Source organism: Epinephelus moara, chromosome 18 (assembly GCF_006386435.1).
Source record: "Epinephelus moara isolate mb chromosome 18, YSFRI_EMoa_1.0, whole genome shotgun sequence".
In the NCBI taxonomy this organism is placed as follows: domain Eukaryota; kingdom Metazoa; phylum Chordata; class Actinopteri; order Perciformes; family Serranidae; genus Epinephelus; species Epinephelus moara.
Genome location: NC_065523.1, coordinates 12408544 through 12425119, shown reverse-complemented (window position 1 = coordinate 12425119; position 16576 = coordinate 12408544). Strand labels below are relative to the sequence as shown.

At 39.7% G+C, this 16576-nt stretch overlaps 1 protein-coding gene across 1 annotated transcript in view; it reads left to right on the top strand.

Moving 5' to 3' along the window:
• Positions 1-16576, top strand: part of radil2a (Ras association and DIL domains 2a) — a 33058-nt gene that overhangs the window by 9687 nt on the left and 6795 nt on the right. Inside the window, exons 5-13 of the mRNA XM_050069143.1 lie at positions 1902-2597; positions 2810-2847; positions 4927-5096; positions 5199-5311; positions 8302-8521; positions 9523-9695; positions 12902-13046; positions 15431-15612; positions 15697-16075. Of these exons, the coding sequence (XP_049925100.1) occupies positions 1902-2597; positions 2810-2847; positions 4927-5096; positions 5199-5311; positions 8302-8521; positions 9523-9695; positions 12902-13046; positions 15431-15612; positions 15697-16075 (2116 nt within the window). The remainder of the gene's footprint in view (positions 1-1901; positions 2598-2809; positions 2848-4926; positions 5097-5198; positions 5312-8301; positions 8522-9522; positions 9696-12901; positions 13047-15430; positions 15613-15696; positions 16076-16576) is intronic.

Here is a 16576-nt window from a genome sequence, read left to right as displayed (position 1 = left end):
TGAATGAGTCAATGGAATTTCTTGCAATAATGAAAAAATACTGTCAATCATGTCTGCCTGGCACAAACCACGTTTTGGACAACTGTGAAGTGACAGAATGTCCCACTGTCATGGTTCTTATATTACCAGATTCCAGAGAGTCTCCCCTCTTCATATATGGCAGAATATGTCAACTTCCAACTTGCTATGGTGAGATACATGTAAAAATGTAAGAATTTAGGCACACAGTTTTGTTTTTTTCATTGATATAAAAATTAATATAAAATACAGGCACATAGAAGGACATGGAATGATGGCAAATCTGGTCTCCTATGTCCGAATTTCATGTTCATTGGTCAGTCTGAACTGGTAATAATGGCCAAGCCCGCCGCCTCAAACATTTGGTCGAGTGTCCCTTTTTTTCACAAATCCAAGGTGGCAACCCTACTTTGTACGGACTAAAGTATCTGCAGTTATTGGATGGATTCTGCTGAACTTTGATGCAACATCAGCATGTGAGCATGCTGTCATTAGTGTTTAGCTCAAAGCACACTGTGTCTACGTGCAGTCTCACAGAGCTGCGACCAGGGCTGAAGACTGTTAGTCTTATTAAAACTGTATTTACAGATTAACTTAATCTAAAATCTACAAGATTTCTGAGAACTCCTTCACTGGAATTTGAAAGCACAAGAGTCTTTTAGTCAAGTCAAGTCAAGTCAAATTTATTTATAAAGCGCATTTCATACACAAGGTAAACTCAATGTGCTTTACAACAAATAATCAAAAATAAGTAACAAAGTGCAAGTGTAAAATAAAACGAGATAAACAAGTCCAATCAAACACACATGTTCACACACCTATACACACACTCACACACACACCTTTTAATCCTCTTTATTTTATAATGGAAACATCACATGTAAAGAACTAATAAATAAAATAAGACAAAATTTCCTGGAGTGTGACAGAAAAAGCAGTAAAAGCATTAGACACACCGAATATAAAAACTGGACTTTTGCTCAAGTAGCAATTAACTTCTCATTTTTAAACTATTCAACTTCTTTAACCTTTGTTTGTTTGTAGAATATAACACACAAGGCAGCAATTCTACCCTCACATTGCTTGCCAGGCTACAGACTGTTGCCAGTACAGATGATACTGTATCATCACATGACTAATTGTCTTAATGTGGTGAACCTGCGGTCACGGACATCACCGACGTCTCACTCATAAGCCCTTCTTTTCCTGTCTCCCATCACGCTGTCAGTGCAGGCTGATCATGCTGCTGTTTACACGCACACTGCTGGTTCACTTCCAAAATGTTACACAAGAAAATCAATCCTGTCCTACACTTTGACTGTCATTGGTTGTTGGATTACATAAAGAGCTGATGCAAGAATAGAAAATAAATCAGTAATTATTTTTGTAATTAATTCATTGTCAAGTCATTTTTCAAGCAACATTTCATGGTTCCATCTTCTCCAGTGTGAGAATTTGTCGCTTTGTATTACAGTATAATTAATATCTTTGGCTTTTTGACTGTTGGTCTGACAAAACAAGCAATTTGAAGATGCATACTTAAGTATTTTTAACATTATACAAACCAAATGATTCATTCTTAAAGTAAGTTTTGAAGCATTTGGAATGTCCTGCAGTAGTTTAAGCTTCTCAATTGTGAGGATTTGCTGCTTTTATTTGTCTTATGTGATTGTAAATTGAATATCTGGGTTTTGGGCTGCTAAACAGACAAAACCACAATATTTGAAAACAGGAAGTAGGAAATTGTGACACATTTTTCACCAGTTTCTTAGATTTTAGAGACCACATGTTAAATTGAGCAATAAAAATAGATGGCAGATTAATTGTGACCAACAATTAACTGTTTTTGTAACACTGAATTAAAAAAACATTTGTCTTTGCAGGATTTTGTCATCTACCTGATGAGTGGGACCACCACCATCTTCGGCTGCTGCAGGGAGCACTGTAACGGAGAGGATGAGGAAAGGTTAAAGGTCGACATCCTTCTCTTTGCTCCTGATGTGTTGCCTCAACACTGCTGTGTCAGACGCCTGGACTCTAACAACCCAACGTCCACAGGGGATCACAGAAAGACATTGACAATGCTGAAGCCCCTTCACGGTGCTCCCGTGACCAGAAACGGTTTCCTCCTTAAAGATGAGGTTGAACTGAACCCAGGGGACTTGGTGGGCTTGGGGAAACACTACCTGTTCATGTTTAAGGATCCTACCAGCACACCGGGATCCATCCAGACCCCTCCTTGGATGGCCACACTCTGCCCGAACTCTGACACAAAGACATCATCCTCTTGTTTATCATGTGGCTCCTCTGTCACCATCAAAAGGTTCCAGAGGAAGTCTTTACCTCCTCGTTGGAGGGACCTGGAGGGCACGGAGGCTTTGGTGATCTATGAGCTGGAGCAGGAGGAGAGGGTCCTGCAGGAGGTTTTGGATATGTTGGATCCCAGTGGAAATGAACCAAAGCTGACGCCTGCTTTCCTGCTGAGCCTCTGTATTCAGCATTCAGCCTCCACGTTTGAGCTGACACACTTCAGACAGCTGCTGCTCCGGATAGCCAGTCAGATCCAGCTCGTTATGTGGGTAAGAACGAATCTTCAGATAATTTACCTTTTGTGCCAGAGAATCTCAAATGTGTAAGTTTGTATTCAGCCTTATATTCCCCTGAGTGCGGCGATGAATGTAAAGTAATCAAATGTGCCATCAGAGTTGTATATAATGTACATAAGATGGATGATATTTGCTGGTAATGCAGGGATGAAATGGATATTTTCTTCACGTGTCCTCCCTCTTAGGAAAAGACAAAGGAGCTTGCAGCAATTCAGCCAGAAACGTGAGTAAACAAAGTGTTTTCCAGATCGCCCCAGAAATACATGACAATGAGCTGCCACAGAGAGAAGAGCAGCAGCTGCTGCCTTCGATGATATACGACACCTCGAGTTTTACAGTCTGAATAAAAGAGGAGTTAAAGTCTGATTTTACAACTGTTTGCTCCTCTGGAAAACAATGAGGGGTTTTTTTTAAATGCAGGTTGTGCAAAGAGAGAATTTCCCACAGTCTCTTCTCTAAGAAAGTAGAAGCAACAGAGAGTTTTTCTCATGAGCGCAGTGTTTCTTTCTTTATCATCATGTGTCACCAGATTAAACTTTGTCTGTGTCAGGACATGAGCAAAGTTATCAAAGTTATCCAAGTTCAACAAACTCAATAGATCTTTAATAGAAGTGAGTGAGAGATGGAGCAAATATTCAAAGAAGTGTAATATGTCTCTACCCTTACAAGAATACAAGTGTAAGGTATTAATAGCTGCAACTAATAATTAAATAACATTTTCATTCAATAAGTAAGCATATACATGTGTAATGCTTTGCAGTGGTTGCTAAGTTTGATGGTGGACATAGCAGTGATAAATTGGAAGTAAATATAGTGTAAAGCTGTAGTGCAGTTATGGGTCAGATAATAAAATAGTGAAAAATGCCTGTCCAAGCTTTTTTTGTCCAAAAAAGGAGTGAAACACTAAAGGTGTTTACAATCATATAAAACAGAGGAAAGTAGCTTTACATTTAGAGGCTGGAAACATAATGTTTTCCCTTAATAAACAAGCTATATAAGAATTGATCATCAAAATTGTTTTTGATCAATGTTTAGTCATTTAAGTAATCGATTCATCAACTAATCATTTCAGCAAAGCTAACAGTAGGATTGTCCCATTTTCACAAGACATTTTGAGATGTTATTTTAGGACAAGCAATGACATTCAAAATGGCTTCATGAGGAAAGTGGAATGTTGCTGTAAAAGTCTGACTGCAGATAAAACTTTTGCTGATTTGTAGAAATATTAGAGGAAGTCCGAAACAGGTTAACTGAAGGATAAACAGAGCACTTATGTGGAGGTTTTAGATGAAACTAAAAAACGTTCAACTTACTATCTTTGCTATCGCACTATTTTAAAATTGCAGGTTTAGATTGTGTCACTTACACAACAAACCAAATAAATATTATCGACTTATTCAAGTCAGGTTTACTGATATCTGTTGTCACAACAGACAACACGTTGCAAGTAAAACTTAGGGCTGCCTGAACTGTATTTAAATAGTATGCACACAAACTATTTTACGTTATTTTTTTAGGTGTGATGACAAGTACAGATACTATAACTTATACCTTTCATTAAGAAGTATTGTTGTAATTCAGGTATCTTTTTTAATCGACCAAAAGTATTTGAATTAACTTCAACTTTAAAGTGAATGTCTGCATAGTTTACAGGTTAAAATACATCAGACATACAAATATGAGGTTAAAATACAAAAGAAGGCAGAATCCCAAATATAAAGGTAAGAATGTTAATATAAACAGAATTAAAGTAATTAGTTATCAAAGTAGAAGTGATGGATGCTTATCCAGCCCATGAAATTCGGAAAAAAAAGATGGCTTTTAAACTTTTAAGCCCAGATTTGAAAATCTGCACAAAGCCTGCCCCCCCGTAATTGAAGTAGAGGTTGCTTGACCGGAAAATGCTCTACTCCTGAAATAGTTTTTGTTTAATCTGAAAAAAGTTAAATAACCAGCCTCAAGAGATCTGAAAGGATGTTATGGAGTACACGGAAGACTTGGAGATGTAGGAAGGAGACAATGTACTTAAAGGCTTGTTAGTCAGAGGGCGTTTTTTGAAGTGTTGGTAGCCAGTGTGCAGACATCAGGACAGGTGTAACATGATCACACTCTTTAAGTCTTGTAAGACTCATCGTGGTCGTTGTGAGTCGGCCAGAGCAAAGTGCATTCCGTAGTTGTTTCTGGGTGTTATAAAAGTCTGTACAAAGATTTCTGACTGGTATCTGAATTGAATAAAGTGGGTTTTGTCGGTGAAGTGTCAAAAAAGACAAATTCACTGCTAATGTCTGTGTTTTTATATCAGGAGCTCCAGTGATGGGCAGCCTGAGCATTTTCAGCTGCTCAGCATGGAGGAGCTGATCCCAGGTCTGCAGCCTCTGGTGCTGTGGATGGCCAACTCCATTGAACTGCTGCACTTCATCCAGCATGAAGTCCCTCAGCTGCTGCCCTGGAGGCAGGACCAGGAGGACCAAGGTGGACAATAACACAGCGTGACCTTTAACTTGATTATTTTTCTATCATAGCTGTTAGAGTGTGTTATATGTGATTTTAAAATGTGTTTGTATGTGTTGTCAGGACTGTTGGACTCTGAGATCTCCTCCACTCGGACAGCCTGTGAGGAAGCCATGACAGTCCTGGAAGAAGTCATCATGTTCACCTTCCAGCAGACTGTCTACTATCTAACAAAGGTTGGCCGACACACATTAATATACCGCGCTCTTTAACACACGACACATAAACACACTCATTAAGTGAAATCAGCTTTTTCACATCCTTTTTGACCTCTAAAATCTGAGCGTTGGTCACATGTGAAGCAGGAAATTGGACTGTGTAAACACCACATTCTGTTTTCACTGAGCATATTCCAGATAGAAAACACAATAACAGAATGGAAACACCAACTCTGTCTGGCACTCTCAGTCAGGAAAGGCCTGTGAGATAGTGAGCAGGGTGTCTTTTCCACCGAATGGAATATAAACAAAAAGACAATCTCGTTTCTCAAGGTTTCACTAGTTTGTTGAATAACAAAACCAGAATGGCTGATTTGATGAGAGCCACTATGTGAACATCTGAAGGTCTTTTTTAGGTCTTGCAGTTGCAGTAATGAATTGCTAAGAGTTAAGTCAAATTTATTTTTAGAGCCAATTTAAAAAATAATAGACCAAAGTGCTTTAATAGAGAAATTTAAATGATTAAAACAAAAATATATACGTAAAATACTGTACCAGACAAAACTAAAGTATTTTATTGTTATAATGATAATTAATGGGACTCAAACTGTAAAACAAATTGTAAAAGGTAGGCTCTTTAGCCTGGTTGTTATCGTGTTGATACATTGGGTAGGATCTGACAGTGAAGGTAAACTGTTCCACAATCTGGGAGCAGCAAATGGAGAAAGCTCGACCATTTTTGTATTTTGACTGGGAATGCGAAAGGGTGAGGAGTAACTGAACAGAAGATCTGAGTAGTCTGGACATAGAATATGAAGACATCAGATATGTAGGCTGGTGCCAAACAAGGCAGAACTTCAAAAACATTTTGTTTTAACTTAGCTGGAGCTAATTGTTGACCATCCAACATTCAACATCTTCTTCATCTCCTCATTATGTGTTTCACTTGGTTGCGGGGAAAGGGCAGCTGTGTGTCATCAGCTTAGCGATGATAATGGATGTAGAATTGTCATAAAACCCCAGTGGAAACCTATATAATGACAATAAAATGGGGCCTATGATGTAGCCTTGGGATACACCACTACATAACTTACACCGATCTATGTTACTGAGATAATTTATACCACTCTAAGGCCTTAAAAGCTATATAAAGACTTGAAATGTATCTTAAATGTGTGTCTGGGTTTGTTCTGTGACAGTCAACAGTCATCTCCTCTGTTTTACAGCCCAAACAGGCCACTCCCAGACAAGATTTATGTGACTTCTCCATCTTAAAAATGCTTCTTAAAGGCTGTCTGGTTCGCGTAGAATCAAGTCGAGGTCCCAGCAGCAGAGTCTGTAGAAACACCACCACTCTGCACAGTGACTGGTTGAGGAAGGAAGGGAAGGAAGCAGGAACAGTCTGTGCTGTTGTTGTGAATACTCAGACATATTTCAACTGCCTGTGCTGAAAAAAAGAGACATTTTGCGGTACAGTTTATGCTCTTTAGTCTGAAAAAAAGATGTGGCTTTTTCAGAGGCAGCTTTTCAGTATGCTATCATGTTTATTTGTCACTTTTGAGGCTTGTTAATCTAGCAGTCCCAGCGTTGTTTAGGACAGTAACATGTATTGCATTGTCTTTCTAACAGTGTATTACAAAGTCTGTGTATGTGTTTGCTGGTCACTATTTTTCTGGGGGACAGAAAAAGAGGATATGCTTCCTGTAGAGGAAGACGAACTGTCATCAGAGAAACACCCAGTGGGGGAAAGGAAGGGAGGGGAAAAATGTGTTTCTGTTAATTTCCTGTGAAATGTGACTCAACTGTGTTTGCAATTTAAAGAAATAATGTCATCACTTCTTCTGTTTGTTCTGGCAAAGTTGTTTTAAAAATAGATTATGAATTAAACTTGGCCAAAGGGCATTACTGTAATGCTGCTATTAAATACACCACAATGATCAGTAGAACAAAAATGAAGATATGTGGGAAAATAGCTCTTTTTTTCTTTGGCATACTGGGCCATACAGATGTGTTAAAACACAATTAACAGTCTGTAAAAATCCTCAGATCCTTACTGTATACTATGAGCTGATCTGTTGCCTCAGGCATGCAGGGTTATTGTCATCTTTATGGCCTCTTACAGTGTGTCTGAGGTTATTATCCTAGTCATGGTGTGTGTGTGTGTGTGTGTGTGTGTGTGTGTGTGTGTGTGTGTGTGTGTGTGTGTGTGTGCCTAGCAGGTGATGTCATACATTGTAAAACAATGGCAGAACTGTGTCAGAAGGAGTAGTGATAAGAGCCGGATCTGTGTGAGGACTGACAATGAGGTTGTGTTCAATAAAACAGCTTACAAGATGATTTTGCAGTGTTTGCAGAACTGTCTTGTTCCTCCTGATATTTATATACATCTGCTTTTTAAGATAGGAATGTAATTTTAAAATGCACAAGAGGCCAAACTACTTCTCAATAATTTCATTTGGTTATTCTTGAATAAGGTATATCTTGGCAATGGTTTGTTAATGTTAAAGAACACATTTCTACAGGGCACCAGTATGCTTTATCACAGCTTGCTGTGTGTTATTTGTTTTAATCCATGTTTTAGAGCAGGTTTTGTATCTAAAATGACTCAAATTGCAGTGTAATTGTAGGATACCGTTTTTTTTTTTAAATTTCTTTCAGCTGGCCTTTTGTGTTGTAAAACATGAGCTTCCTTACAGTGTTTCTTGCACACTCTCTGAATGTCTTCCTCTCTTGACTTTGAGCCATTATGTCCTGTCCTAACAAAAAATATTTCCTTGGTAACTTTACTGCACCATACTTCATATAATCAGGAATCACATGTAGGAGAGGGAATGTTTTGTCTACATGTTATAGTTCATGTGCTTCAGTGACTCTTAGTATCAGCCTTATCACCATTTGACTCCCATGGTGCATTAACAATGCTTATCCAGTACTTTGTACAGTGTGCAGTGCAACATCCAGCTGGTCTTTACAGAAGAGATGTAACCTGTCACCACCTCTCTCCACAGAGCATGTATTCAGCGCTGCCTGGCCTGCTGGATGGGAACCCGTTCTCAGAGAGCGGTCAGCTGCGAGTGCCCGATGGACTCAACAGCATCCTGGAAGTGCTGAAGGAGGCGCTGAAGCTTCTTACAGCCTTCCAGGTCCATCCAGACATCTCGTTACAACTCTGTGCCTACCTGTTCTTCTTCATCAACGCATCGCTGTTCAACACCCTAATGGAGAGAGGTAAGACTTCAGCTCACTTTTCCACATTAGAAAACCTGTTAGACCAGTTTTACTCTTTTGTTTTAGCCACTACTTTGGTTCAGACTGAAATAGTTTAACAACTCATCTAATGAGTTGCCACAAAGTTTTGTGTAAACATTCATGTTCCCCAGAGGATGAATCCTACTGTTTTTGATGATCCACTGGCTTTTCTTGTAGCGACACCAAGGGGTTAAAATTTGTTATTTTAAGTGAATTGTTCAGACAAATATTGCATAGATTACCATGAAATTTGGTACAAGCATTCATGTTCCCTTCAGGATGAACTGTAATAACTTTGGGGATCCATTAATGTTTCATCTGTCGTCATTACCAGGCCAAAATGTCCATGCGTCTGGGGCTGGTTAATGACCAAATAACAACAAATTCAATGATATTCTCATCAACCTCTTTGTGTTTAGTCCTAAATTGCAAATGTTAGCATGCTAACACGCTGAAATAAGACAGTAGACGTGTTAGCAGTGTCATTGTGAACATGTTAGCATGCTAATGTTAGCATTTAGCAAAACAGCACAGCCTCAAACAGCTGCTAGCAACATCATATCTCTAAACTGATTTAGTGACAATTTGATATGATTACGGTATTTGCAGTGAATGTGTTAGTTTTTATTATTATTATATGTGTAGCAGTATATTATGTATGTGCACTACATTAATTATTAACATGCAGTATATTATTTTCAAACAGGTGTCAGCACATTTCCTGACACAGATACCTTTTGTTTTAGACTGCATTTGCTACTAAACTGTATTTCTTGCCTATATTCTTGCTTGTTTTTTTTTTTAAAAACACATTAGCTTATTGCAGCATTTCAATGTAAACAGGCTAATGGCATTAATACTACTACTACAACTGCTATATATAACTTTTATCAAATCCCTGTACTTCTACTGAATGTAAAAACTGTATTGGTAAGTTGTACATCAATATCATGTCTAATTCTGACTGATTTGTTCTTCAGGATCTGTTGCTGGGTTCTACCAGTGGTCCCGAGGTGTTCAGATCCGGGCCAACCTGGACCTGCTGATGGACTGGATCCAGAGCATCGGTCTGGGCGATCTGGCCAATGAGTTCTTCCAGAAGCTCTCTGCTGCTGTCAATCTGCTGGCCACACCCAAAGAGACCCTCCTGCAGGTCAGAGGACATCCGTTTCTCCTTTCCTGTTTGTCTCTCCATGGGCGGGTGAAGCTTCCAGAGTCGAGTCATATTTGCGTCAGCATAAATGTTTTCATTGTCTCAAAAGTGTCAGTGTAACATTAGTTATGCATGTTTATGTTTGAGGTGCAAAATGTTTCACCTAACCCTTCCCACTGCTCCATGTTATCTTTTCTACAGATTCTTATTGTTGCCAAATGTTGTGATAACCGTGACTAATAATCCCATAAAGTCTGTGGAAGCATGTTACTGGTTAATGGTTATAGTGGTACTGGTGCACTTAAACTCTCACAGTGCCAGTCACATTGATCAGATATGAGGAAACAGCAGGAACAGTCAATACAGTAAAATGATCAACCCATGACATCATGGTGCCAATGAAGTTTTGGCCACCACTTATCTTAATTACAATTACAATGACCTGAATATATCCTCTTACCCAGAGTATTTATGTAATATATTATCATCTTAAATCATTTTCATTATGTATAATTAAGTGAAAACATTTATCTAAGAGCTTAAGTGGAATTTTAATGTTCAAAGACAGAGGTACATTAGAGTAAAGGCATTTCATACCCTTTGTTTCAGTGTATGCTCAGGAATAACACACTGCGCTATATCACTCAGACATCACTAGAACAACAACCTTATAAATGTGTTTAGTCTTTGCCGCGCAGTGGTAGCTTGCCAACTTAACATTTAATCCCTCCTTAAGCACACCATTCTCCTGGTTACCCATTCAGATCTTGTTTACACTTTGTACCACAGAAGGAAGCTGAGCTCCCACTTGGCTGGTTATTAAACACATAAAGAGAAACCGTCAGATAAGGTGACACAGGTATGACTGATGAGAAACAAAGGTGATACAAAAGGTCATGAACAACTTAGCAAGTACAGGTATGATGTCATGGAACCTGCTGAATGTTTTTGTGATGAAGTAGCCATGTACTTTTAATTGTGTGCTTTAAATAGAGAGGCTATGAATAGAAAAGGCAGCTTATATGTACTGTACATGACGCCATCAAATCAATTTTATGTACAGTATAATCCTAGAATATGCCTTTCAGATCAAAGCTTGCCTGTGATTCTTTGTGATGCAGTGAGAGCATTACTTCTTGGGTTTTTCCAGTGTGGGACATAACATAGTGTGAACTGTAAACCAAAGGGACAGAAAGACAGTTTAATGTGAGATGGATGGAGGGTTGGGTTGGTCAGGAGTGGTCACAACATTTTCCATAAAGGTAGTGGAAAAGTAGTTCCCAACTTTCTTTGTCTGAGAGGCCCACACAGCCATTAGTGATAAAGTAATGCGTAGAAAAATGGACTGAAAGCTTAATATTTCTCGAACACTATAACCAACATATCCATTACTTCGAACTATTTCAGCTCTTTATAAAAACATTGACGCCATGTTTTGATTTTTTTATCTTTGGAGCTTGAGTGTTGTATCACACTCGCAGAACGTGAAGTGCAGTAAAAGGAAAACGTAATCGTTCCTTGTGCTGGGTCGAAAAGTTTGCATTCTCTATATCATACAAATTGGTGCCGAGGTAAAAAAAAAAAAACTTCTGAAGAGTACCACCTGTGCTGCGTTCACAGACCCACAAAAGTATTAAGAGAGGTGACACAGAATGATAAACAAGCACACACAGCCTGTCCAAAGTTACAGTCCATTTGGTCATTCTTTTGTCTTTTACACAGATGTGTGGATGTGTTTTTAAAGTCAAATCACAGTTTCTGCTTTCTTAGATGAGTTAATTAGTTGAGCTTATCACATACTCCTCGACAACTGCCTGAGTATTCCTGAGGTACAAGTATAAGTTCCTCTGGTTTGGAATGAGTGAGAGATGAGATGAGATGATAAAGATATTTGAGCTAACTACAGAACTTAATCTGTTCCTGCTCTGTGTCAGTGGGATCTACCCTTGATATTTGGAGGAACTGGGTTAAGTATGAGACCCAGTTTCTCACACCTGTTTTGACCATATGACTCACAGTCATGATACCAGCCTGAAACATCTCCAGGGCACAGCACAGCTTCAGCCCCCCTCATTACACAGCTGTTGAAGGCTGTGTCTCGTCTGTACATGGGATTGGACGGTTGCTAAGAAGCTGGTGGTTTTATGTATCCCTGCCCTGGCATGAGGTCACTTTGTGGCTGCTGCGACAGAGTACACACCCTTGACTGATTTTTCCATCTGGAGTTCTGGGCTTTTAAGAACTGAAGTGGCTCACTGGCACAGTTGTAAATTACCCCAGAGGGATGTGGCGTCGCTTGTTTTGCCAGCAGTTATGGAGAACACAACATCTGAGGAGTAATTTTAGCTGCTGAGAATTAAATCTCAGACATAACAAACAAAGACATTTTTACATTTCTGCAGTTTATAAGCAGCTTTTAAACCTCACCTTCTGTTGAGCTCAGTGAGGCGTCTGCGTTATAAGAGAAGGGCAGGGACACAACAACATTTAACTTATGGTTTCTGATGTGGCCCCTGCATGTCTGGGCAAATGCCTCCTTCCACCAATTCATCTGGAAACTGACTGAATGAACTATGTAATGTTTTTAATCATCACATGAACGTCACTGGTGGGTGACTCACCTGTTTCCTTATCCTTGAGCTACTTTATGCTGTCATCATAAGATCAAATATTATCTATCTTGTGTGAGTTATATTTCATGATAAGAAACCTGAGAGGGTGAGCAGAGAGATAATTAAAAGTTTACACTTCTCACACTGCACAGAACAGGAATGACGTGCTAATTATAACACTCACTTTTTATTGGTGTGCAGAGTAAACACAGGTACGGAGCTTTGAAGAAAAGCTGCTTTGATAAGAAACAAGTTGAAGTGCTTCACCAGTGAGAAATATTTTCCCAGGAGGCTTTGTTACCACAAGGACAAAAACCATTTACTAGATCATATAATTGGTTTAAAAATACTCTGCATGCAAATGAGAGAGTAGCAGTGACTTTGTTTCCTCATATGGAAACAAGAATGATGGGAAAATGCTTGTTTCTCCCTCCCTGTCATTCTCACAATGACTACAAAGAGCGTCTGTGGCTCGTTCTTTAAGATTAAAGCATCACTTTCACAATCCTGCATTTGAAGTTGTCGAAGGGTTTTAGAATACGTGTGCTTTATGTCTCTCAATGTTTGCCTTTTGTTGTTTATATGTTTGTCCAGGCGTCCTGGGCGTCTCTCAGGACTGAGTTTGCTGCCCTGAACGCTGCTCAGCTTCACCACATGCTGAGAGAATACAGCTCTGGTAAAGCCTGTCCCACTGGATGGACCCCGTCACCGGATGATGCAGAAGACACTGTCAGGACGGGTGAGTAATGTAGACGTAGACCATCCTTGTATTAAACGTTTAATCATTAAGATCATAGACAGAGACATAATGTACAAATATCTTTATAGTCACTTAGGTGTTGGACTTTTTGTTGGAGAAAACAAGCTTTTCTAAGAAGTCACTCTGGGCTCTGGTTAACTGGGATTGTGATTTTTTTTAGGTGAATTTTGCCCAGGGTTCCCACGAATCCTACGAAGTCATAAAAGTCACAGGGCCTTGATTGGTATTAAAATGTCTAAAATCAATCTTTTGAAAGTCTTCAAAATGCTCAGATATGGGAAGTAGGTTTTATAAATTGTTGACTTTCAGTTGCATTAAAAAATCTGAAAATAATTGGTAACATCACACGATGGGAATCAAGGCAGTGAAATCCCACATGCTGAGTGAGAAACACAAAATGGCCAAGAAATGCAGCCAACAAAGGCCAGGAATTTCCCAGAAAAGGCTTGTTTTATATCACAGTAAACATTTGGGCAAAACTGTCCCTAACCCTAAGTCATTGATGTTGGTTCTTTTTTTTTTTTCTCTCTTTAATTTTGGTTGTTGCAAACTTGGTCTTAAATTTATTTCCTAGTGGAAAAAAGTCATAAAAAGTCTTAAATTTAATTTGCCTTAAAATGTAGGAACCCTGTTTGACATTAAAATACTGATTAATGAAAAAAAAATAGTTGTAGCTTTAGAACATTCTTTCTCTCCTTCTGTATGACTCTGGAGCCATGTAAATAATATAATAGATACTATAGAATAGGAAAAAAAAAGATTAGTCATCATCAGTTCGGTTTGTATAACATACACGTCTTACAAGTGCATCAGCACTTTTAGTGTTCATAAATACACATTTGTTAATGTATACGTATTTGTTCTGAATATTAAAAACTAGATGAAAATCAGATTAAACCAAAAGCTTTACCTGACCTGTCCTTTTCTAGACGACTGTGTTTACTGTAAACTGCAGTAACCAGACTCCTCTCTCAGCAGGAATCAGAACCATCTATTGTGCAGTCTGCATGTCCTAACTTGACTGTATTCATGCTTCACTGCACAATACCTCACGATAAATAACTCAACAAGTGTAATAACTGAGCTGAACGGTGCTTAGAAGCTCTGAGGGAAGCACACTGTTGCTAAAAAATCAATCATGATCTAATGAAACAATGGGGAGCATATCTATGTTTCCAGGGTTCTATGTTTCCCGGGTTCTATGTTCCCCACTTAACCCTGCAAAAAAGGTTCTTTGTTCCCCGCTTACACAAAAAAGGTTCTATGTTTCCCGCTCAACCAAGCGGGAAACATAGAACCTTTTTTGCAGGGTTAAGTGGGGAACATAGAACCCGGGAAACAGAACCCTGGAAACATAGGGATGACCCCAAACAATGTGCTCCTACTCTCTGCCAACTCATTCTACTTAAGATGTTACGGTCTTGAAGAGGAGGCAGCAGGTTTGGAACTGCAGACAGCAAAAGAGGCAGCTGGGTGAAATCAAAAAAATATTTCAAAAAGTTTACAGTCCCAAAATCAGGCAGGCACAGGAAAGCAGGTAAGAGAACTCCAAGCCAAATATGAAGACGATCTGCCAAATAATAAAGAACTGGGCAGGTTTTAGTAGGGAGACACTTACTGGGGAAGTGAGAACAGAGCTGCATTCACCCCCGACAAAACGTAGCAAAACATTTATTTAAACAGAAATAGTAATGTGTTGACAGTGCCCTTATCGATAGGGCATAAGGGGTCACTGAATGGAGTATGAAAATGATATGAATCATATGTTATGACCTTCACAGGCACCAGATCTCAACCCAGTTGAACACCTATGGAAGATTTTTTTTTTTTTTTTTTTTTTTTAATAAAAAAATAAATAGTTTCCATTGTTTATTGGTTCATTTTTGTTCATGTTTATTTATTTCATATTGTCTCATTTATTTATTTAATACTGAACATTTTGGGACTCATTTTAAAAAAAATCTGTATTTTTTTCTTTTTAAATATTAATTAACTATTATACATATACATATAATACACTGTATTTTTATTCCTTTAGAGTAATCCTGTCCCGTCAGTCTGTCCCCACCAATCAGCCTCATTCCACAGCTTCCTCTCAAATCCACCTCTCCCAGCAGGACAGTCGCCGCCTCGCTCTCACCTGTTTTCACCTCTTATCCTCTCACCGACTGCACCCTGCTGCGTAAAAAAACACCACTGACTGCAACAGTTGCATCAGTCCTGTACTTTATTTACAGCTTTTAATTAGGTCTTAACCCAAATACAGCAGCTTTACTTGAAAGTTACAGGATGGAGTTTCATTGGAAAGCTGTAAATGAAGATCGGGTCGTTTGTGATGGATGACCTTTCTCTTCTTCCTCCAGCAAACATCCTGGAGAGTTTCGACAGCCACCCGCCTCTCATCTTGCCGAGCACCACGTTTCACCTGGAGCTTGGTAAACCCATCGTGGAGCCCGCTCTGTTTGAACAGCTCGGTCATCTGCAGGAGTTCATTCGCCGACTCCCCCGCAGTGAAACCCAAGCCGAGCCCGATGTAGAGGAACAGGTAACAAGTCCTCTGACCCCAGAGCAGGAAATGAGACACCTTAATGTTTCTACATCTGTTATTGATTGACTTTATGTCCCTCAGGCTCTCAATGGGACAACCACAGACAGCCAGTCTATGACCCCACCCTCCGTCAGGGTCTTGCAGGATCCTGCCCATCAGGAGGTCTCTGACCTTGTTACCTGCCCGTCCCCTGAGGCAGACCTGGGCTGCACCTCCCCTTCAGAGCCGGCTCAGGCCCGAGGATCTCACGGTGACCTGAGCAGCTGTGAGGCAGTCCTGACCCAGAAGCTGAAGAACCTGGAGCTGCAGAACACCCTTCCAGGACAGGCCGACATGGGCTACCACAAGAGCCTGGCGCTGGACCCGTCCTGCCTGCTGACGCCACCCAACACCCCTCAGGGTATGGAGCTGGCCGAGCTGGAGGCGGATCTGCAGGAGGGCGCCCGACAGCAAAAGAAAGGTAACTGAACAGGCAGAAGACAAAAGATCTGCACACTTTACTGATAGGCCCCAGTAAATTTAATTTACCTTCATCAGAGATCTTTGTCACAGATTGTTAAGTAGATACAACAGAACAGAATAAAGGCACGATGCAAACACAGTCATCACTCAGGTGGTCAGTGCACTCAGACTGGACCAACAGAGCAGAGCTGGATAAGACTGTCTGATGCTCCTATGTGGGGTACAAAGCATTCCTCTATGGAAATAAGAAAAAACAAAACAGTAAGAAACAATATATATTATCCACCTTATTCCTGAGGGCACTACTTTAAAAATGATTATGTGCACAACTTCCTGTGGGATAGCGGAAGTAGCAGTAAGCTAGTTAGTCCCATAGACTGTCTGTGGTTAGTCCCAGTGGCTACTCTTGGTGGCTAACCCCCAACGCTGGTTTTGTTCGAAAGTAATTTGCCTCAGTTTAGCAAATACTGATTTACTTTTGAACAAATCTTTAACTAAT